Below are 25,597 nucleotides of genomic sequence, written 5' to 3'. Positions count from 1 at the left end.
CCCAATTTGGAATGCCCAATTCCCAATGCGCTCTAAGTCCTCGTGGTCACTTAGTGACTCGCCTCAATCCGGGTGGCGGAGGACGAATCCCAGTTGCCTCCGCGTCTGAGACCAAATAGACCTTATTTTTTAGTTGTCCTAATTTCAGTAGTTCGCAAGTTATTGTAATCCCGCAGTGAGGATAGCGTAAACATATGTGGCTTGCTGTCCCTAGTGGAGGGCTCTTAATCTGGCTGTGTGATTGGTCAGATTAAATGAACTTGCTCCTCCCGAACTTTGTTAATAAAACACCATTTCAGAAGTTTACAAGTTAATGTAATCCTGCAGTGAGGATAGCATAAACATATGTGGCTTGCTGTCCTTGGCAGAGGGCTCGAGACTTGACCTGAGCTTGAATGCCACCCAAAAGAAACCAAGAAACGGAACAGCAAGTCGCTGGCATCGTAACCTCGTGAGACGTGGAATGATGTGTTGGAAGGAATAAGGGGAACCGATTGATTTTAATGACAATATCTTTCCACCCCAAAAAAGAATGGAACCTGAAACGATGTACTGGAAGGGAAGGGGGGTGCTTGCCTAGCCTTGTGTGCAAGATGGGCAGAGGTGCCAAGGAAGATAGAACGAACGGAGCCGCTTGAGGAGGCAGCCTCACATTAGGGTCCGTTTGAGGGATAGGAAACCAATAGGTGTAGGATAGGGAGGAATTGGGGAGTGAAATTTAGGCTGAAACACTGAAAGACAGTGGTGGTATTGGCCGGAGAGAAATGAGCTCATGGAGAGCTATTGTGCACAGGAGGGATCATTACACTCTAACGCGGGGGGCACCCCTGAGAAAGGGCAGGGTCACCCTGGATGGAGGCATGAATCCTGGCTGCCCAGGCTGACCTTAAGTCTCCCTCCTGTCTTGGTTTGATGGAAGGGCTCATGCGGTGAATGGTGCGAGCCCTGTGTGAGATGTGTTTTAGAATTCCCCCGCAATTGGGTATTGCAAGACACCTGCAAAGGCACTTGTTGAGAGAGCCTTGGTAAGCGTGGCATCTGCGGATACCTTAGGCTTTATTGTATGGTAGATTAAGTGACTGGAATGTATGTGAAGTAATGTTAGGATGCGGACTTGCATGTGCATTTGCAATATGAACGGGTGGATCCTCGGTGCAGGACCGCACTGCGTTCGAAGGTAAAGTGTACGATTCATGGAAATATTTTAGCTGTATTATGACTGAGCTTGCCTGGAGCTGTGAGGCGGCTGGGTCTGCAGGTGTGGTCCCATACAGCATTCGATGGTAGAACAGTTAATTCTTGAGAAAATGAATAAATGTTGAATTTTAAAGAGATCCATATGTGAAATGAAACAGGCTGAATCCTAGAGCACGGGACCTCACAAAGTTTAACCAGAGGAGCCTGTGTTTCATGCAAATTTTATGCTGCGTATATATGAGAATTCACTTTGCAAAACGAATGGGTTGAGTCGTGAAGCATGGCATTTGACGTGAGGGCGTATGGTAGGCTATGTTCTATTGAAATTGATTGGTGCAGAGGTGCGGGCTTATGGTGAAATGTTTAGGGATGACCTGAAACGGGTGATTGTGTTGATCACTGGGTGGTAATGGTTCGTTTGGTATGAGTGCCACGATGTAGGTAATGGGGCCGTGGATGCTTAGACGCATAGCTTAAAAGACGTGCCATGGCTGTGGCCCATGAACGGTGCATTGCGCTGTTTGCAGTTCGGATAGACCTTAGTTCGTGGGCAGTGAGTATTTATTTTCTCACACACACACATACAGATAAATATAACCGGCTCTCAGTATCCCAAAGGAACTTAAACAAATACAGTCTTTTTATCTGTTGTGGCCAGACACACAGATACCACTTTCCTCTGCCTCTCTCTCTCCACTCTGATGCTCTGGCATGCCTTATCAGGTCTCCCTCCACAATCACTACAATGAGAGACAGGTGTTAGAGTAATTACAACCCAGGTGATGAGCCTTACCACTTTTCCTCTCCCACAGACAGAAACATGACCATGCCCCCCATGCCACAGCAGTGTGGTAGGATTTTGTCACATGGCCCGAAAGAAGTCATAGGTGCGGCGCTTGGATGGTGCGTTGCGCTGTTTGCAGTGTAGTGGTTGTCATGTAGAGCGGCAGTATCAAAACCTAAAAGAGGTACTGCTGTGGCAGTATCGAACATGGGCGGGCGCTGTGGCACATTAGCAAGTGGAGCACTGCTGCGGCAGTACCAAGTGGGGCACTGCTGTGTTCGTATCAAGTGGGGCACACATGGCTTATTACATTATACACGCCTGTAAGGAAAGCAAAAGGTGAAAGAAAAGTCGATGCGAAGGTTAACGGGAAATGCTAAGAGTCTTTTAAGATTACTGTACAACCACTGCACTCGAATGGGAGAGCTCATACTGCGTTTCGGACAGGAGAGCCCACGGAGTGAATGACGTGAATTCTCACACTGCATTTGAATGGGAGAGCCCACACTGCAAATCGAACGGGAGAGCCTGCATTGTGTTCGAATGGGAGGGCCCACACTACGATTCGAATGGGAGAACCTGAGGCCAAATTGCGTAGGCTCACACTGCGTCCAAACGGGAGAGCCCATACTGCATCTGAATGGCGGGTGGAGCTCAGTAAGCTTGGACATTTGTGCTGTTTTTTATTATAGTGGAAGGTTAGGTATAAGTTTAGTCACATGGCCCAAAAAGATGCAGCAGTTGCGGTACATGGATGTCACGTTTGCACTGCTTGTGGTGTCATGGGAGTTTGTCGCATGGTCTGAAAGACGCCGCAGTTGCAGCACCTGTACAGCACATTTGCACTGTTTGCGGTGTAGTGGGAATTTGTCGCATGGCTGTAAGATGCCACAGTTGCGGCGCTTGGATAGCACATTGCACTGTTTGCGGTGTAGTGAAAGGTTTAGTCGAACGGCCCAAAAGATGCCGCAGTTGCGTACTACGTACCCAGATAAATACTATAGTCTGGAGTTTATTTAACTTAGATGTATGGTTGGAGTTTGGTCGATTGTTTTCCAACGTAATGCGATTCGTTTCATTAACTCGGGGTGAATCGTCTTGTTTGATGAGGACGTATGAATCATTTGGAGTTTGTACCTGAGGGATGGATTTAATAGATGCTATCTGGGCGCCGTTTGCAGTAGTGAGGTGAATACATTTACATTTATTCATTTGGCAGACGCTTTTATCCAAAGAGACTTACAAAAGAGGAAGACGTAAGCGAATCATCTTAAGGAGACAGTGGTCGAAAAAGTGCCATATTACAAAGTTTCACTAGCATCATAATAGTATTCAAAACAGATTAAAGTGCAATTTTTTTTAATTAGTGACTGGTTAAGTGCTCATGGAATAAAACGACTTGTTTATATTGATGACCTGTAATCATTTCTACGGAAAACTGAAATATTGAAGTATAAGTGAGGAGCCGAACCAAATCATCCAGCGTCGATTTAAGCCCGTTGCTTTAAACTTGGGTGGATCGTAAGATTATGACAGATTACTGAACGCTTCTTAAAGTCATGCATCCATTAGGTTCTATGATTGAGCTTGTTAAGAGTTTGTAATCTGATGATTCTGGCAAAAGTAGAAGACTGTCTGTAAATGAAATTATAGTTGTAGAAGCGCTTGCTTCGTGTATTCAGGCTGCGAGGCGAGCTTGAATGCTGTGAGGCGAGACACGTTTGTGGAATGTTTTATGAATGAGTATGACGTGGTGCGCAATCCGCCTCTTATGGGGCAGAAATTGGCTTGTGTCTGTTCGGACATAGGCTATGTTGAGCTATAGTGAGCTCTAGAGTGGTCAGAGCGGGAGCTGCTGCGGCAGAAGTTTTTGTAATAAGAGTTATTGTAATTAGAGAGATTATTACGGCTTAAGTGAATAATGGCATAGAAAAGTCATTAGAATAAAAGGGCTTTGGCTCTGCATTGCCTATGGAATGTGGGAGAAATGGACTTGCGATCAATCATTATTGAAGGATTCGCTTGTGGCCATTCATTCCTTAGGAGTATTACCACCACCTGCTGTACGATGTACATCTTACACATGTGAAGCGTCGCATAGCAATAGTTTTATGAAGTGGGAATGCTCCACTCGACCCCCGGAGAATCGGAGCCCAGCCTATGGCTGGCGCTGCAAGTGCAGCTCCTTCAGCTTTCATGCTGAGCTCCTCAAACTCATCATGAAGAACAATCATGATATTTATGTTGGAAGATGACTTCAAAATGGAATCGCTGAATGGATCACGCCCTAAATGAGCTGCATAGCGAGGTAATGAGGCTGACAGGAATCACCTGTGCAGGAAAACCAGATTGAAATGCTGGGGAGCGTTGGCATGATGGTTGAATTAAATAGTTAATCTATGTTTCACTCATTCATATGGAGCTGTAGTAGAGCTCACATAGCGTGAAGTCAGAGCGGCACCCATTCGCAGAAACAGCTCACGCGATGGACCGCTCCGGGTGGGAGGTTTAGATAAGAGAACATATGAACAGTCATAGAGACCGGTTTCACGTGTATGAGGCACCGAAGTAGCCGGTTTGCGGAAGGAGCTTCAAGCGAACGGACCACTCCGGATGGAAAGAATATATTAGGAGGAAAGACAGTAAAAATAGCACTTAAGTAGTAGCAGTCGATGCTGTGAAACAAATGTGCTGCTGTGGCAGCTTCTGTAAAAATGAGATGATTTAGACAGCTTTGCAGAGGAGTTGCAGTCCGACGATCTGATCACTTGCATGGGTCTGTTCGTGGGCAATGGTCGGGGCCGAATGCTGGAAACTCTCAATGCTACATAGAAATAAGCAGCTGTTTATATACTCTTGCTCTGGCTGTGTGATTGGTCGGATTAGATGAACTTGCTCCTCCAGAACATTGTTAATAAAACACCATTAAGGGAAAGAGTTTTCAATCATTCATTATGTTGGAGGTTTAATTCAATGTATTCAATTTTAAATTTGGAAAATGATCAAATTTCTCCAGTAAAAATTGAATTAAAGTTAAGAATGGGTCACATTGCTGTCACCCACCCACATTGCGAAGTCTGAATCTGAGTACATTTTGTAACTTGAGATGTTGAAATCCCAGATAAAATGTTTGACTGCATGTGTATCACAGCGAGAGCGTTAGTTGGCGCTAAACATTAACCTGTATGCAGACACCATTCAGGCCTGTTGACGTCCAAAGATCAGATGGGCCACGGCTCGCGTTAACCATGGCTAATTGATTTGACTTCATGAGACAAAGCCAATTTAATAATAGCCTAAATTGAGTGGACACGAAACAAGTGAGTCACCCCTCGGGCCGCTCCACAGCCCTGCTGTTTGGCATACAGTGTCATTCATAAAGACGTACGATCCGTGAACAAATAGGCATTCTCTCTGGTCCCTCATCATGTCATTTCTTGTAATACAGACCTTCTGATCACAGCTCAATGATGAGAGTCTATCTCTCTGGATTTCACACATCCAAACAATACAGGCAAACTATCACCAGTGCGTCCCTCAAAACAGCTCATTATCAAAGCAGTGCCATTAGAGCTGTGAAATGGGGTGCATTACTTCAGTGAAACCCTGTGCATTACTCACAACAGAGCTTGATACAGATCACTAATAGCAAAAGACACATCAACATGTGTGTTCTGGAGCGAGGGAATTTTTGGAAAATTGAAAATACATTCTAAAATGTTAGCAGAGGTATAATGGGGTTAGATTTGTGGTGGACTGGAGAGAGTACAAAACGAAAGTGAGAAAGAGAGAGAGAAAACAATAGCGAGCGAGACACAGGGAGAGAAAGGAATAGAGAGACCTTGACATGCTGTAGGTAAATGGAAAGGTTACTGCCTGAAGCCACAGTAAGCATCCAGCATTTTATTTATTCATGGCTTCCTCTCTACTGCCCTGATTAAGATTTAATACCTGCAAATCAATTTCTCCATGCATGAGACCAGAGTCATTCACAATCATGCTCCACGTTACTGATCTCTGCTTCCTCTGGCAAATTGGAAAAATAAAAAAGCAAGCTCACACATTACCCAATTGAAATACATTCATTCATATTTAGTAGCAATTTTTATCCCTTCACTTTGTCAGATACAGCACACGGCGTCTTCTTTTTTGAAAACAACTAGATCACTGGAATTTTTTTCTTAATCAGTATTTTTGTCTTGTTTTCTGCTAAAAATATCTGAGCATCCTTGAAAACAACATATATTTGTTTGAGGTAAAAAAATGCACAAGATATTAAGACTTGTTTACAGAGAATATAGTTTGAAATAAATTTACTTTTCTTACCCCATTGTTTCTTGTTTTTGTTTTAACATCCTGAGACCCAAGCATGAATGCTGTGTGCATTTTCCATTTCCCTTTTTGATTTGTAACTAGTAGCACCTAATAAATGTACATATATATATATATTATATACAGTAAATGGTTTTCCTAAAAATGTATGCCCACATATGAGGACAGCAGGACTAAGTTGTGAAATTTTAAACATTACCAAGCTAAAGAAAGTCTGATTTTCTTATCAAATTGTTTATTATATTTCCGGGAGTGTTGGTTATTCATGTTTTTGAGATATTACAGACATTCCAAATTGGGAGAAAAGGGGATCCCCAGCTGATTTTCTGTAAAGCTGCTTTGGAACAATGTGTATTGGGAAAAGCACAAATAAAAAAACTATACAATTAAAAATTATTTGATTTGATTTGACTTTTATGTTACATGTTATATGTTATATGTTTTTTTTCTACTTTGGCAACCAAATCTCAATGTTCTCTCTTTGCACTGTCAAACATAGCAGGGCTGAAGCATATTACCAATCAGAAATTAGCATAATAATAAAAAATAAAAAAATTGTTTTTGATTTGTATCCCTTTTTCCCAATTTGGAATGCCCAATTCTCACTACTTAGTAGGTCCTTGTAGTGGTGCGGTTACTCATTTCAATCCGAGTGGCGGAGGACAAGTCTCAGTTGCCTCTGCTTCTGAGACAGTCAAACCACGCTTCTTATCACGTGGCTCACTGTGCATGACATCGCGGAGACTCATAGCACGAGAGGCTCATGCTGTTCTCCGCGATCCATGCACAACTTACCACGCTCCCCATCGAGAGCGAGAACTGCCAACCATGTTAAAATAAAATCATACGTTATAAATTCAGAATCTAAGTGCTGATTACCATTGCCCCATATCTGCCAACCATGTTGAGTGGTTCAAACATCATCTGCAGCATGAAACTAAACATTTGACAGGAAGTATGGATTGAATGCACTTGGCTTCATAGGACAGCTATAGGATGCTCCCTTGATCTCTATTTAGGGAATGACTTAACCTCCAGTTTGCTACCTGTCTGCACTGGTCACAGAACAGTTCAAAATGCACCTTATTTTCATCCTAACTCTATATAAAGCCTCTGAAAGCATTTTTTTTTTTCGCTCAATGTGAAAATGCACAGTAAATATAGGATTTCTAATGAAAACCTTGTGCTATTGTGCACAGTAGTGTACATTGTGTTTAGCAGCGTGGCGTTTCGCATTAAATCGCTCAAATTTGAAAAATGGCATATCGGATGAATCTAGAGAATCTTTTGACTCAAATAGGTTTCAATGTAAAAACCTAATTAGGCTTCTTACCAGATGTAGTTTTGTTGGTGTTTCTCCCAAAGACAAACTCCGCTGTGATCAGTGCCATGTCGAAACTTTAACCCTTTACCGATAGCCAAGAGTCTCATGAACTGAGATCAGTCAGTTTAAATGAAATTAAACTATGCGCTGCGTATAGCGAAGCCAAAATACAACAGCCACTCATGTGTACACGAGGTTAAACAAATTTTGTGAGATTTGTGCTTAAAACAAGAAAAACATATTGGCACTGGGTTAATAAAATAAGCTTAAAGAATAGTCCCCAAGTAGTACTAGTAGTGCTTTTTGTACCATAGAAAAAAAAAAGGAAATGTTAGACAGAATGTTAAAAATCAACAGCCTAAGTCCCCCATTTCTTTCATTGTATGGAAAAAAAGAGCAGCATCAACATTCTTCAAAATGTATCCTCTTGTGGTCCATTGAAGAAAGAAAGTCATGGGGTTTGGAACAATATGAGGGTGAATAAATGGAGACATAATTTGCATTTTTTTGGGTGCACTTAACCTTTATATTGTCTTATTATCTTACACTGTTTTGCTTCTCAAGTAAATGTATCTTGTTTTAAGAATGTTTAGATGTGTTTTAATGGATTAAGAAAATGATTATTTGCAATGATCAGTTTGGCCTGAACATTACAGGGCACAAAAACACGCTATTTCAGTGATACATTTAATCTATGTTTGGTCATAAATCTAAAAAAGGAAATTACAGTTCGAGGGTATCAACTTTTATCCCAGAGTGTCTTATGTAGATAAATGATTTGAGTGCTGAAATGATCATTTTGGCATGGAGAGAACCTGGGGCGACGCTTCCTCTGCTCTAACGCTGTAATCTCCACTCTCTCATTTCTGTCACTGTTACAGCACTGGCCTGGTGAGTGAATCATATCCTTACATTACTCCCATGATCTCTCTCTCATCCTATCCCTACAATCATTTCCAAGCCATCTGAGGAAAAAAATAAGTCACTGAATAGAGGCAATTATTGGAACAAGATCGACCAGAAAATACAAAAGCAGGGACAGAAGAAGAAAGCAAGAGAGAGAGAGGGGAATAGAGAGAGACAAGCAAGTGAAAAAGGTAAAATTGTTTTATGACATGCTAAAAAAATTGTTTTATAAAATGATGTCATAGGTGCTGAGGAAATAGAAAAGCTGACAGGATGCAAAATTACATCTTTTCTGACCAACAATAACCTCATATTTTCCATACTTCCCCTCCTCTTTACATATATATATATATATATATGTATATACTACACCTGCAAACACAAGCATTCTTGAAAAACATACCTTAGCTGTACACACTCAAATAAACAGAGGTGGGTAGAGTAGTCAAAAACTGTACTCAAGTAAAAGTACAAAGTCTTTTAAAAATTAATTACTCAAGTAGAATTAAAAGTACTAATGTAAATAATTTCTTGAGTAAGAGTAAGAAAGTATCGAATTAAACTATTACTAAAGTAGTGAGTAACTAGTTACATTGCAAATTACATTGCAAAGATCTGATTATAAATTTTAACACCTTGCGTGCATGAATCATGTGCCTATGTCATCAGTATGCCTTGGAAACAATTAAGGAGATGTTAGACAGAATTTTAGTCTCAGTCACCATTCACTTCCATTTGTTTGTCATTTTTGAAAGTGAATGGTGACAGAGGATGTCAGTCCCTAACATTCTGCAAAACACCTTGTTTTTGGTTCCAGAGAAGACAAAGACACAAATGTTTGAAACGATGAGAGTGAGTCTAAATGATGACAGAATATTTATTTATGGGTGAACTATCACTTTAAGGATGCTTGACTGATTGGGTTTGAAAATTAGAAGAAAAGTTTGGAAACGTTCCTAGCAATTATTACAGAAAAAACTAAATGTCTCACAGGCTCAATTATATTATTATGTATAATATTATACAGTATATTCTTAGTTATGATCAAGATCAAGCATTTTGAGTGCCTAATGTCGCTATTTCACAACTTTATAAAGTCCTGCATGGATTCTTAGTTCAGTATATTCTGTTGCTTACAGTAGATACACTAAGAAAATAATTTAGATCATTAGTTTTGTGCAATAAAAAGTGAAGTTGCACCTTATCTCTGTGTTTAGAAGCGCATTTAGGCTTATTTTAGTTTAGAGCTTGTTCTCTGTTGTCCATAAGAAAAACGCATCGCACGCGTGCTTTATAACGCATATGGCTGTATGCTTGAGCTGCATTATCAAGCAAACGATCAGCAGAGCAAAATAATGTTCTGTCTTCTTCAGATGCGAGCGGCGCGGCATAATGCGACAAAAACAAATTGCTCCCATTATAATCAATGACGCTGTCTACAATGGATGTGTCCGAATGATGTTGCGACGCGACATCACTCGCGTCCATTGTAGACAGTTTGTAACATGGATTTATGTGCACTGATATATTGCAGCACTGAGGTCAAAAGAGCCCGTAGGTACAGAATCATGCTGAACTGACCATTACAATAACAAACAAGCCCACATTATCATTATCACCACAAGTTACCACAATGTGTTTTCTTAGTTGAATCTGTAATTCTGTATGCTGAAATTCACGCTTTTTTTGGTGTTGAATGAAGGCATCGCATAAACAGGGTTGGGAGGGTTACTTTTTAAATATATTTCACTACAGATTACAGAATACATGCTGTAAAATGTAATTTGTAACGTATTTTGTTAGATTACTCAAAGTCAGTAACGTATTCTAAATACTTTGGATTACTTCTTCAGCACTGGTAGATTTTTTCACTTGTTTTGACTATAAAAACTCTGCCAGTACAGTAAGACAAAATACACGTTAAAAATACGTTCTCTGAAAAGCCTAAATATCTTATGCAGTGTTGTTTCTAAAACAAGATAAATCAAATTGATCTTGTTTTAAGGATTTTTAGATATTTTTACAGGAAAACAATACAAAAATGATTATCAAGAATACGATTTTTGCCCTAACATCAAAGGTCTTACTAGAAAAAAAGAAATTATGATCCAACGTAAATTTTCTTGATAAAAAAATATGATCATGCCTGGTAACATGTGCATGTAAAATGGCTAGAAATAGCATTTTAGCTTAGCGTAAAGCTGACAATTTACACAAGGTTTATTTCTATTTCTTGTGCTCCAAACTTACTTCTCTGTCTGCTCGTATGAATGTAACACATCATAAGAAAGTGTTTCATCACTGTTCAAATGCTGTTTGGATCACATCATTTTTATGGATAAATGTTTTCCGTCTGAAAGGACTAAATATTAAATGAAACAAATGACAATAAAATGCAAAGTAATCTCTTCAGTAATCAAAATACTTTTTGAATGTAACTGTATTCTAATTACCAGTGATTGAATGAATTGTAACTGTAGTGGAATACAGTTACTTATATTTTGTATTTTAAATATGTATTCCTGCTACTTGTATTTCGTTACTCCCCAACCCTGTGCATAAACGTAACTCTTCATTTTCACTGTGTGAAACAAAGAAAGTGTTTGTTTCGAGTGCTTACTGCTGTTACTGCAGTGATGACCTTGAGTCGAGTGACAGAGTGGCACTGTAAAGTTACGGTGCCGTAAAAGTCACATTCAAAAATTTCTCAATAAAGTACGCATTTAACACTTATTGAATTAAAACCAGTAATGTAACGACAGTAACGTTCCCCATTGTAATGAAGAGTACATTTTTTTCATTAGAATTTCACTTGAGTAAGAGTAAAAAGTACTCACCATTAAATCTACTTTTAAAAGTAAATTTACTCCAAAAAAGTTACACAAGTTAATGTAATGGAGTAAATGTATTGCATTACTACCCACCTCTGCAAATAAATAGTACTCAGCTAATGCATTCAAAGCACTTTGTGTACTTAGGTCACAAAAGAATGAAGACCAGAGGGAATGGGAGGAAATACAGACGTGCCAGAGATGGCTAATGTTAAAGCTTTAGCCATTTGACTGAGTTTTTGCAGCATGATCACACTGGAAATTGATATGTTGCTTATGAACATTCATGTACCCTGAAATAAACCCCATTCTACCGAATTACTGACAAGCGGCATCCCCCATTAGACATTTTTTGCATCAGTTCAATTGTGTTTAACTTTTCCTCTAATGCTACTGATAGCTGAATGTGCAAGTAGCCTCCAAAACACGGGTTCTGGTCCCATGTAATCACATTCACATAAACAATGGTGACCGTGATTTGGAGGTTGCATTTTCGCTCTAAAATTACATTTGTACTCCACTGACGTTTAGGGTTGGGGTTTGGGATAGGCTTTATGGTTAAAAAAATATGCATTCCTCTTGAATGTGTTATAAAATTTAAGACTAAATACAACTTCCTTTTGTCACCACTCTGTGGACATTTTGGAAACTAGAGCTCACACGTGCCCATATACTGTAAGCTCAACAACACTTACAGCTTCAGCCACTGGGGGCACTGGATTGAATTTCAGTAAGCACAGACTGATTTCAGCATCTTAACTTTTGATCTATTGTTGCTGAATTCACAGTGTGATCAGTCTGGTTTTTGACTCGTGACAGTCTAACACACCGCATACCAAACCAAATCCATTTAAAGTCAATTCACTCTGCGACTATCTTGGTATTGCCCCTGTGCAGCTATTTTCTACACTGTAATTTATTTATTTTTTGTCAGGTAACTAAATGATCAGGTTCTAATGAACTTTATGAAGTTTTATTTGAGTCAAAAGTATTATTTAAAATGACTGAATCAAACTAAGTACATTATGTTACACAAACAAAAGTAATTGTTAAGGCTTAGATCAGACAGAAATAAATCCTAAAGCTAACAACTGCATATTACCATTTTTTTAATTTATTTTTTTATAGTGTACAGTATGTTGGTAATAGGCATACAAGTACAGCTCCAATCCATTTGAATGGTGAAAGACTGAACTCTCCAATACTGTTTCAAGATCACATTTCAATAACATATTTCAAATCAGTGCTACAATCTGGCAACAACTGTATAATAAATGTTAATTCTTTAGCTCAAATCACACTAAAAAATATTTTTTTTTAGGCTGGTTTCATTAATGTGCATGTTAATTCTAGAGAAAACAATCTATCAAATAGGTGATTGCTTATTTTAACTCAAAGGTGAAACTTCCATTTCAACAACTGCCATAGTGAGCATTACAATTTCTCCCATACATTTTCTACAAGCGGTCTGTCTCCTTCACCTTATAATGTCTCTGAAATTACTCAGTCAGTGCAATCAAAGCACTTCAAGGACTCCGGTCACAGAAGCACGAAGACTACAGGGAATGGGTGACCTGAGAATACAAATGTGACAGAAATAGCTTATCCAAAAGTTTTTGGCTTGTGACACAATCTAACAACCACATACCAAACCCATGATTATCATTAGCATATCTTAATTCCCTGTTCATCCCATGTTGCAGTTTCAAGGGGCTTCATTCACTGGCTGTGTGTGTGTGTGTGTGTGTGTGTGTGTTAGCAATCTGAAAATGAGTTTTATTTTTAATCCTCCCATGTCTGATAATGTCTGCTGCCCACATGCATTATGACTACAAAATTGCCGCAATAACGTGCATGCCAGATGCTGGGTGTTCTGAGGCTGCTCTGCCTGTCTATTGATGACACCTGTCAGCCGCCTGAGCCAAAAACACAACAGGGAGACAGTCAAGAGTTATGACCCTGTCCAGCCCCATCACAGAAGACATCCTCAGTATTTTCATACCCCATCATTCCCACATCATTCTAATAATTTATCTTTCTCAGAAACGCTTTAATTTTCTATGGAAAGTGTGAACAAGAAGGTTACATCTAATAGAGTGGTGCTGAATAAAACTTAATTAAAGGTGAAGTGTTTAATTGCTGCACCACAACCATCACCAAACAGAATTACAAAAATAAATACTGCTGTTTCCTGAAAAAGGGTCAATCAGCTATTAAATCCAAGGGTTCACATACTTTTCCCACCCTGCATAATAAATGTTTACGCTGTGTTCTCAATAACGACAAGAAAATGTAATAAAATGTTTGTGAGTGTTAATTGTTTAAGCAGAATGTTTTTGTCTATTGGTGTGACTTAAAACCAATTTATGCAGAAATCCATGGTAAATCCGAGGGTTCACATACTTTTTCCAGCAATTGTACACATTAGATCAACAGTAAAAAAATAAATCATAAATATGTAAATTAAATTAAATAAGATGGGACAAAACCAGTGCCTAAATCTGGAGTGTGGAAAAAACAAAAAACACCAACTATACTGTATGTTGTTCATGAACAGACAATACACTGGTAAATTATTCAAACACAAACTGTGCACCTTCTAATCACACCCTTTAAATATGCATATAACTATTAAGAACATATTAAAATCTTCAAAAATCAAATCTGAACATTTGAATAAGCAGTATGCTAGTAGTCAATGTGGAGGAGGAAAGGACAAGTACAGACACTCGGGTTATGCTGCTGTGCTACTGCGTCATCTAGTCTAAATCAGGAACATTAAGGTGAAGACACATGCTGACTAAACAGAATTAATGGCATGTACTAAAGAAAATTAATGGAATTATTTGTACCCCTTTTTAAAGACATTTAATCGCTTAGCATTAATTCAGTGCATGAATCTTTTTTAGAGTCATTCTACAAAATGGGTGCCATTTCTGTCCCTCTATACATATGTGTAAAAAATGACATTAACAATGAATAGCTGATATCAGCGCTTACCATGTGTATGTTTACTATATTACTATGGAGTTCTGTTGGTGTTTATTTTGTAAATAATGACCATCCAATTGCTAATTATACAGCTTATTACAAGTCTTCTTGTCAAATATATAAATAAATGGACACGAAACACTGATTTGAGTTGAAATTATTATATTAACTTACTTGTAGGGATCGCACAGTGATCCGAGAAGTAGGAAAAATGACTCGCAATACCCGGATGACCAGTCTTAATCCCGGGATGTGCGGTTGTTACTTAGAAATATCAGACCACTAGATGGCACCATTGACCAATCATAATCGGGTAATCCAGAGACACATGTAATAACTTTTTTTAAATGATCAACCCTGTTATCTTTCTCTAAACTCTCAACCATATTACCATCAACCCTGTTACCATTCTGTAAACTGTCAAATCTGTTACTATCCACCCAGTTAACTTTCTCTAAACTGTCAGCCCTGTTGCTGTCCACCCTGTTACCATTCTGTAAACTGTCAACCTTGTTACCAACAACCCTATTACCGTTCTATAAATTGTCAACCTTGTTACATCAACCCTGTTACGTTTCATTTTAAATTGTCAATCTTGTTACACCAACCCTGTTGCCTTTCTCTAAACTTTAAACCCTGTTACCTTTTTCTAAACTTTCAACCTTGTTACCATCAACCCTGTAACCATTCTGTAAATTGTCAACTCTATTATTATCCACCCAGGTAAATGTTTTCTTAACTGACAATCTTGTTACCATCAACCCCTGTTACCATTCTGTAAATTATCAACTCTGTTACATCAACCCTGTTACTTTTTATAAACTGTAAACCATGTTACTTTTCAGTAAACTGTCAACTTTGTTACCATCAACCTTGTTACCATTCTGTAAACTTAACCCTGGTACTATCCACCCTGTTACCTTTCTCTAAACTGTCAACCCTGTTTCCATCAACACTGTTATGAAGGTATATTTTGAAAAGTATTAATTTAGCTTGAGATGGCACAATGCAATTTAGTAACACAATGTTAATAAATAATTTTTCTGATAGAATGTTTAATATCTTACAAAAAAATTATTTTAAACTGGAAAAGACTCCCGTTTCATAGAATGACCTATTAGTACTATGCAACAATGATGATGTGCATGATTCTTATAGTCCTAAATGGGTCCTCTTATACTAAAGCAAAACCATAGGGCCTCTACAGCACTGTGATATGCAGGCTATAGAGTAGAACAGATTGACTCTATGGTTTTGACGGCACTCTAAGTACCTGCTGTCTTCCTCCATGTGCATACTGCTCTTCTCTTCCCCTTGTCCTGTCATGAGTGATTTCTTATCTTGCGGGGGCTGAAAAATAAAGCCTGTTTTTTCTCTCTTCTCTTGATAACACTTCTTAAAGAGCTCTATCATGGTCATGCAGGTGTTTATCACACACAGAGTATAGAGAGGGTGGGGGTGAGAGCTAGTACTGTTGCAGCGAACCGATGTTAAACCTGCAGGTGAAGGAAAATAAATAAAACAAACTGCCAAACAGAGAAAAAATGATTTTGAGCATTTTCTTTGAGATTCAACAACTGGCCAGCAGGACAGACAGGCGATATGTGGACATCAGAAATACATAGCAATGGACAATGATCAATCAGGTTGTTTCCCAACCAGGCCCTCATTGACTACATTGATGGTGAGATTAATCAAAGTGCAGTGCAGACTTGGTATGACACCTCAGTTTCTGACTTGAGCAATAGGGTATGAAAGGCCAAGCTATACTGTGAATATACCTGTAGGCACGGCTATAGGCTATTGTTACACAATATATTTACAATATATCACAACCTTGAGTGCCTTATTGCACTCATAAAATGGCTACTACTTAATAAGAATATTAAGGACAAAAAGTTTATTTAAAACATTATTTATATTCAACATTATTTAAAATATATTTCTATTCTATTCTATTCTATTCTATTCTATTCTATTCAACAAATTCATTAATTGCCATCTTTCTACTAGAAGATATGGGGGGAATTCACTAAGAATGAATTGCACCAAGTAAAAGTGCCATTAATTTGCATGCACCATCTGCGCTGAATTAATGCCCGATCCAATAAATTAATTAAACTAGATTTAAACTAGATTATCTGCTTAAACTAGATTGCCAGTGGTTTGTGAATAAGACACAGGTTTCTGCGATGAAATAGCATGCGCAAATGTGGCGCAACTGTGGCGCAATTCATCCCACAGTCCCCAACTTAACAAAATGTTACTATGCAACAAAATAACGATCCGCTATGGGTGCTGTGCAGTTTTATGGTAAAAGGGTCATAGCTGTAACTATATTGTGTATTTTTCACAGCGCGACCACTGTTTTGACCAGTCAGCATCGAGTACCATGACTATCTGTTTTATAATGAGCGCTGAGGCATAGGTGAGACATGTTGTTTAGAGCAGGTAATTTAATGTAGGGAATAGGTTGAGAAACCTTGAGCTAGAGGCTGTGAGACTGGGATGATGCATTTGATAAATACAGAGTGAAAAAAAAAAAATTAACACCGACTCTTGCTAAACACAAATGGAATATGATCATATCAGTGATTGAATGCAGACACAATGAACAAACAGGGACTGGTAATGCAAGATCTCATCTGAAAACAGCCAGGTATCTCTGTTTTTTTAATTCAAGCTTGGATAAACTTCAAAACTCATCATCATATCACTGTGGAAACTAGAGAAAGGAATCTATTTCAGGTATCGGATATTACCATATCAGAAAATGTCTGTAAGATCACCTGGTCATTTCTAGTGATGTATATGTCTTTTTCTCTCTCTCATATATTTCAAACAAGAATGAGTTTGCAAAGTTGAATTTGTGGTTTGAGTTGCTGACCTGGGTGAGATGTCACAACCTTGCTGCATGAAGGCTCCCAGGGAAAACCAGAGACTGTTGAAGATCCCAAACTCATTGGGGGGCTGGTCGCTTGGCAGACCATCAGTACCCTCCTCGGGCTCCTCGGTGTGCCATTCGTACGGGCTGAAGCGGCTGACCAGGAAGAGCACCACGCTCACGCCGATGTAGGCGAACACAATGCACATCCAGATCTCGTAGGCCAATGGGTCCAGGAAGGAGAAGACACCCGGTTTGGACTTCTGGGGCTTCTTGATCATGATGGAGATGCCCAAGCTCATGAAGGGCTTGGAGAAGTCAATGACCTCCTCCCGGACCAGAGTGATAGTCAATGGGGCCACAGCGATTTCCGCTTTCTATAAAATTATACAAGTATTTCTTAATTTTATTGCATACAGTCCCATACTGAAATCTAATATATGTAAATACATATACAACATACAGTATATGTTCATGTATGGATTTTACTTTTATAAAAAATTTGTCACATTCTTGTATGTACTGTATATGCAAAAATATTTCCAAATATTACAAAATGTCATTTTTTATATATGTAACATAGATTTTCCCCAAATACACACATATATGACACATACTGTATATTTTAATGAATTCCTACATATCACATGTATGGATACATATCATATTGTATACAGTAAGTGTAAAGCCATGTTTGCACTTGAACTTTACAATATATGTCACAGAAAAATAGTGGAATTGTAAGTATGTACATACAGTATACTGTATAAACTATAATTATTAGTGCTGTACCAAAAGCGTAGCATCATACTAAACAATGTTCTAAATTCTTTTTACGTTCTAAACACCGTAAAACAAGAACTCATTAGTAAATTCATCATTTCAAAAAGTGCACTATGCACACTTGTTTAGAAACAAAACATACAGTAGATAATGGCTACTATTTATAACTAAACAATTTGACTGGATAATCTAATTCAACACTAAATATTTGCAGTCTTTATATCAAAACTGAGATCTCATATCTGAACAGTACTCTTCTCAGAGGAGAGAAGAATAATCTGTCGATTTTCACCTCTCCTCACATCATACTGTATTTGACAGCTTCTTTAATTGAACTGGGCTTTGCATATTAATGCTTAAAAATCCAAGGCGTTAATCCAAGAGGCTTAATACCGAGGCTAAGGTTTAGAGGAGAGGGATAAACTAATCAATGCGAAGAAAGATGCTTACAGCACAAGGCAGGAAAAAAGAAATTGGAGACTAAAGTCTGGCTGCATATTTTTGCTGCATGGTAAACTAGATTATTGTTGGTGACTTAGTGACACTTTAGACATCACCAGGGCTGTGCAAGACTAATCCAAAAAAGAAATTAAAGTTTTTCATAACTGCCCGACACTTTCAAGAGGAAGAAAAAAAAAGAAATTTGATTTGTGTTTTTTTTTTTTTCAGTGCTCTGCATAAATCTACCAGATGACAAGCATTGGCTTTATGCAGTGTGCATTTATAAAGACCAGCCTCTGAAAACTTGTTTTCTTTTTGTTTTGTTTTCTTCAGAGCTGAGAGGCTTTGCTCTCACCCAGGCCCAATACTCAAGGTTTAGACTTTCAGCTCAAATCCACACCAAGCATTTCTCTAAACCTCCATGTAGAAAATATATACTTTCATTTTTTTGTTTGTTTTTTGTTTACTCTACAGTGAGGTTATAACATTAAGATATTATTGTTAAAATAAAGGTAAAATTACAATCTTTCTTGCGCATTTTAGGAACATGACCCGGGCTGGTCTCGAAACCCGTGTCTCCCATAATGGCCAGAGCCCAATATGTCAGAGCACCTCTGACCCATTTTGCCGAATTACCCATGCTAACTGATGGAGATGTCTGCCACAACTGCACATTTGCCCTTAAAAAGCATCAACTTAATTCTCAGGTGATGTGAATTGACCTGAACCCTGTGAAGTGAAAATCTCTTACTCCTAAATTGCTACTTTCACACAACACCACAACAACCAACAAGCAAAGATATTCATAATAATGACATGCAGACCTAAATAAGCTAGTTTGCTGGTCTTAGCTGGTTTAAGATGATCTCCAAGCCAGGTCAAGCTGATTTAGCTGGTCTGCAAAATGGTCTCCCAGTCTGACCAGCTAAAAGTATCCTCCAAAAAAGCCATCTGAACAGGCCGTAAGACCAGCTAAGACCACTAACCATTTTAGACTGCTTTAGACACACTTGCCTGTCCCAAGAATCCAAACTAACATCGGTCAAATCCTCTTTTGAATTCAATGGAAGCATACAGATGTCAACTATAAACCTGATACTTTTGTCAGTAGAAAATGTGAAGTGAAAAGTAAGAGGAACATAATTTACCCCGTACACCAGCTCCCCAACCATCCCGTTCCAGATCTTTGTCTCTGGGTCTCGAGCTCCGTACTTTCCATCTGGTACGATGGAGATCTTGTACTTGAAACCGATGTGTCTGGCGATTTCAGACGCCAGATCCACGCAGTATCCCTCATACTGCTCATTCCCATCGTACTGCTCCCAGTTTTTCTTCAGCATTACATAAGGCCCTTCCTGAAAGAAGAAGAGCACAAAGATGGTTCAAACTGGCCACTTGTTATAAATGTTAGTAAATAAACAGAATATATTTTCAAATCATTACAGTTTAGTACCTTATTACCAATGAAATTAAAATTATTCCTCAATTGCCGATTGAATAAAGATGTTTTTTAAGACTTATTAAAGATAATTATAGTTACTATGTTTGCATGTGGCTGATTGATTTGCTAATCAAAAGCTAGATGTCTCTGGTCGTAAAATAAAATAAAAAGATATTGGTCATGAGTCAATATTCTTCCACATTTCACAAATCAAAACCAAAGGTCTTCAGTTATCTTAAATATCTTCATGAGATAAATGCTTAATGTGTAAGAAAGGGTGTATGTGCTCATAACATTTACATTTACATTTATTCATTTGGCAGACGCTTTTATCCAAAGCGACTTACAAAAGAAGAATACATCATAAGCGATTCATCTTAAGGTGACAGCAGTACGAAAAGTGCTGCATAACAAAGTGTCATTTGCATCAGAATAGTAGTATCCAAGACAGATTAGGGTGCAACAAGAATATATATAAATGTTTTTTTTAAAAAATTTTTATGAGTGCATGGTCAAGTGCTCATGGAAAAGATGTGTCTTTAGCCGTTTTTTGAAGACAGAGAGTGAGTCTGCTTCACGGATGGAGTTGGAAAGGTCATTCCACCAACGAGGTACAGTGAAACCGAAAGTCAGACAGGGTTGGGGAGTAACGAAATACATGTAACGGGATTACGTATTTAAAATACAAAATATAAGTAACTGTATCCCACTACAGTTACAATTTAAATCATTGGTAATTAGAATACAGTTACATTCAAAAAGTATTTGGATTACTGAAGAGATTACTTTGCATTTTATTGTCATTTGTTTCATTTAATATTTAGCCCTTTCAGATGGAAAAATGTATACATATAAATGATGCGATCCAAAGTGCATTTGAACAGTGATGAAACACTTTCTTATGATGTGTTACATTCATACGAGCAGACAGAGAAGTAAGTTTCAAGTAAGTTTGGAGCAGAAGGAATAGAAATAAACCTTTCAGCTTTACGCTAAGCTAAAATGCTATTTCTAGCCATTTACATGCATGTTACCAGGCACGATCATATTTTTTTATCAAGAAAATTCACGTTAGACCATAATTTCTTTTTTTCTAGTAAGACCTTTGATATTAGTGCAAAAATTGTATTCTTGATAATCATTTTTGTATTGTTTTCCTGTAAAAATATCTAAAAATCCATAAAACAAGATCAATTTGATTGATCTTGTTTTAGAAACAACACTGCATAAGTTATTTAGGTTTAATGTATTTTTAACATGTGTATTTTGTCTTACGGTACTGGCAGAGTTTTTATAGTCAAAACAAGTGAAAAAATCTACCAGTGCTGAAGAAGTAATCCAAAGTATTCAGAATACGTTACTGAGCTTGAGTAATCTAACGGAATACTTTACAAATTACATTTTACAGCATGTATTCTGTAATCTGTAGTGGAATACATTTCAATAGTAACCCTCCCAACCCTGAAGTCAGAGAAAGTGATTTGGTACTTCTTTGTGTTGGTACAACATTTATAACAAAGGTAAAACCTGCTACAACAATTACAAGTATTATAATATTATATAGAGCACACAACACATGCTTTATACATGAGAAATCTATGCACTATACATCATTCAAAACAAAAATATACCCATAAAAGATTGGACCACAATTTATTACAATTGCACTGTATGCCTTTATCAAACATTGGAACAGAAATATACTTTTAGAAACTTGTCATACGCAATGAGACAAAAATAGAAGGGATAGTTCTCCAAAAATGAAAATGTTGTCATTATTTACTCACCCTCATCTTTCTTCCTTTTAACAGGAAAATAAATGTCAGGCAGTAGCCATTGTCAAATGTTAGTATCAATCACCATTTACCTACATTGAATCTTTATTCCATACAGTGAAAGTGAATAGTGACTGAGGCTGAACATCATGCCAAAACATCTCCTTTTTTTCCACAGAAAAAAAGAGAAAGTCATATGGGTGTGAAACAACATAAGCATTAGGAGTGAATAATGGCAGATTTCTTTATTTATTCAATTTTTGGGTAAAGTATCCATTTAAATTTGTTGAATCATTTGTTGAAGCAAAAGATGATTTTGGGCTTTGTAAAGCAACATCGAGTTTGTTGTAAGGCGCTATATATAATAAATATATTATTCTTATTATCACAGTGCAGAAAAAAGAAAAAGCACTGTGCAACAGCAACAGACAAAGGCAACAGACAAACAATCATTTTATTCAACAGTATGATGTACTGTAATAACAAACAATACCTAAAACAGTGCAGGTGTCATATAGCATATAAAAATGTTTACTTGAAAGAAAATGGCAGAACATCTACATCGAAATCCTGAAAACGTGCATCCCCTTTACAAACATTTTCTAAGCCATATGGTGAGGCTAAAATTATGAAAGGCAGAAAGCCCAGTAGGGAGAACTTAATATTTCACACACAGCAAATAGAGAGCTCTGTACTGAATGTCAGCAGAAGATTTGTTTCATCTCAAATTTGTTTGATGTATGAGAATGCCGCTTTCTCCTCAAATCTTTCTCTCTTTACATGGAAAAGGCAGCTTTTGTTCCTGTTTTTTCTACAGGTAAAACATTTATTTTAGCTTTGGCAGGAGGTAACACCTCATGCGTGGGAGATCTGAATTCCTGCTACATGCCTCGGGTGTATAGGCAGCCATGCAAAATTATGTTCTCACTAAAGGAACACAAAGTTTTTTATCACTTACGAACTCAAACCTTAAAATCTGCTGTTATCGGAAATAATACGTGTTAAGCACAGCAGGAAATGACAAGAATTCATGATGGATATCAATGATATGCTTTGAGAGACCTAATAAATGCAAATGGACAGGAAAAATTATGAATTTATGCAGTATGCTATATTTCAAAATGGCAATCATCCCACAACCATCATTCTATAAAATCAGCTCCTTCTGGTTTGATACACATGATATACAGTGGCCCAAAAAGTATATGAAGTTTGTTAGGATTCAGATTATAACAGAATAGATATTCTTCAAAATTAAGACAAAAGGATTTGGATACTTTCTAAATTGACTTCATACATCCACTTAAAATGACCTAGGACCAGAAGTTACAAGTAATTAGAAAAATGACTAGGAAAAGTGAAATGATGTGGAAGTCTAGCATCATTTGTTTGCAGAAGCCACTTTGTTTGATATTTTGTTATTTAATGCAATGAAAATGTGTTCATATATTTTTAAATGTGATTTTAAGGGATAGTTCACACAAAAATGAATTCTATCATCATTTACTCACCCTCATGTCATCCCAGATGTGGATGAACCCAGTGGTTAAATCTATATCTTCTAAAGCGATGTAATAGGTGTGGGTGAGATACAGATCAATATTTAAGTATTTTTTACCATCAATTTCCACTTTCACTTTCACATTCTTCTTGTTTTGTTTTTGGAGATTCACATCCTTTGTACATATTGACACCTACTTGGCAGGAGAATAATTTATAGTAAAAAAAATAAATAAAAAAAACATATTGATCTGTTTCTCACCAACACTTATCATATCACTTCTGAAGACATGGATTTAACCACTAGAGTCATATGGATTACTTTTATGCTGGCTTTATGTGCATTTCGGAGCTTAAAAATGTTGGTACCCATTCACTTACATTGTGAGGACAAACAGTGCTGAAATATTCTTCTAAAAATCTTCATTTGTGTTCTGCAGTAGAAAGAAGGTCATACACTGGGATGGCATGAGTGAGTAAATGAGAGAATTTTCATAACTTTTTCATAATTTTCAAAACTGTCTAAATACTTTTTGGGGCCACTCCAAATTCTAAATGAAGATATAATTTTGCTTCCATGGCTCCATCTAGCTTCCCAATTCCGGCTTCACTATGGCTCTTCTCCATTCATGATTGAGTTGCCTGTAAGAGCTTTTTTTGTATTTGTCCATGGCTCGATTTCTTATGTGGTGTACATTTTGGCTCAGGATGTAATATCCATGGTTCAGTGTTTTTGCCTTCAGTTCTGATTTGTCTCTCTGTCCATGCTTCAGTAAGCGCTTGATTTCACCTCTGCCGAGTCCATCAGCTGCTCAGTTTCTTAATAAGGGGTTCTTCACCAGGGGCTGAAAAGAGGAGGATTTGCTTCAGGTGCGACACTCCAAACCACATATGTGCCTGAACATATTGCAGTTCATTACACCCTCGAATCAGTGCAAATACATTGATGATACTATTATTTATCGTCTCCTGAGTATATAAGAAAATACAAAACACACAATGTGTCCCATTCATGCAGTGCTTTAAGTGGTGTGTTGGAGTAATAATTCACACACAAGATTACAGACAGGGATGGACTGGTCATAGGGAGCACTGGGCTGTCATTCTGCCTATCATCTATTTTTGTGTTCACAACAACATGAGGGTGAGTAAATAATAACAGAATTGTCATTTTTGGGTAAACTGTCCCTTTTAAATACAGTAAAAATCAATAGGCCTATATATCAAATTAATAATACAATAGGAAAGTTTGTAATAAATGAATATAACTAATATAGTGGTGAATTATCATCTGTGGGTTATGATTATCCAGTATACGTCCCGGGCTGTTTTTGAGTCCCCGTCCATTCCTGATTACAGTCGACAAAATGAACAAACAAAAAAACATACCAGAATAGTCCAAAATACCAGTTCTGGCAACTTTAGACAGTACGTGAAAGAGGCACATGATGCACATAGCATACAAACAATGCCGTAATGGCAGCAAACATTTACACGGCACTGTTGAGAAATGCTATTCAGAGCATGTAAAAACAGTTTGGTTATCTGAATGGACAGCAGTATGACTGACAGGTCACACACAGAGAGAATGTGCTTTGATGAACAGCATAGCGCAAATTCTGCAACGTATGCAAATCTGAAACTTTGTGTGTGTGCGTTATGAAGAAAATCAATGCCTTTGGCAAATGTTCATTTTTTTCACCATGTGTATGAGAGGAGCTCTTGGTACATGGAAGTTTTCAGATGAAAGACAAACATCTATATGTTTAAACTTGTGTTATTGTAAAATATGTCAGATAAAGTAATTTACTACTCACCATAATAGTTGTCACAATTACAGTTCTGTTCTCCATGCCAGACGTTTCATTGGGAAGTAAGGCATGATCCTGGGTCAGAACCAACTTATCAGCATCATTCCAATAGCCAATCTGGAGATGGTACAGGGAAAAGAATGAGACTCCAGCCCTAACTGGGAGTGAGTGAATACATGCAAGCCTGTCCATACGTGCATGCTAGTGTAAATATGCATAAATAATTGTATGTGAGATGGCTAAATAGCACAAAACATCTTGGTGGTGTTTTTTTTATTATTTGTTTTTTTACATTATTCATACATTTGTCCATTCATTACGCTGCAAAAATAATTTTCATATAATTGCTAGTTTTGTCTTGTTTTTCACTGAAAATATCTAAACATAAAACAAGATCAATTTACTTGAGAACCAAAACTGCATTAGATATTAAAGGGATAGTTCACCCAAAAAAATAAAATTCTCATGCCATCCCAGATGTGTTTGACTTTCTTTCTTCTGCAAAACACAAACAAATATTTTTAGAGGAATATTTCAGCTCTGTAGGTCCTCACAATGCAAGTGAATGGCTACCAAAATGTTGAAGCTCCAAAAATC

At 37.6% G+C, this 25,597-nt stretch overlaps 1 protein-coding gene across 4 annotated transcripts in view; it reads right to left on the bottom strand.

Moving 5' to 3' along the window:
• The window catches only part of LOC127429003 (glutamate receptor 4-like), a 155,275-nt gene that overhangs the window by 22,949 nt on the left and 106,729 nt on the right, over positions 1–25,597 (bottom strand). For 3 of the 4 annotated variants that reach the window (XM_051677716.1, XM_051677718.1, XM_051677719.1), the window contains exons 9-11: positions 25,007–25,117; positions 19,622–19,828; positions 17,253–17,626 (exon numbers count right to left, since the gene is read on the bottom strand). In XM_051677716.1, coding sequence (XP_051533676.1) covers positions 17,253–17,626; positions 19,622–19,828; positions 25,007–25,117 — 692 coding nt within the window. Of the gene's footprint in view, positions 1–17,252; positions 17,627–19,621; positions 19,829–21,416; positions 24,035–25,006; positions 25,118–25,597 lie in introns of those variants that run through there. The other variant, XM_051677720.1, reaches the window with a different exon arrangement.

Source organism: Myxocyprinus asiaticus, chromosome 38 (assembly GCF_019703515.2).
Source record: "Myxocyprinus asiaticus isolate MX2 ecotype Aquarium Trade chromosome 38, UBuf_Myxa_2, whole genome shotgun sequence".
NCBI lineage: Eukaryota > Metazoa > Chordata > Actinopteri > Cypriniformes > Catostomidae > Myxocyprinus > Myxocyprinus asiaticus.
The sequence above is the reverse complement of the archived record's forward strand: the minus strand, read 5'-3'. Positions and strand labels throughout refer to the sequence as shown.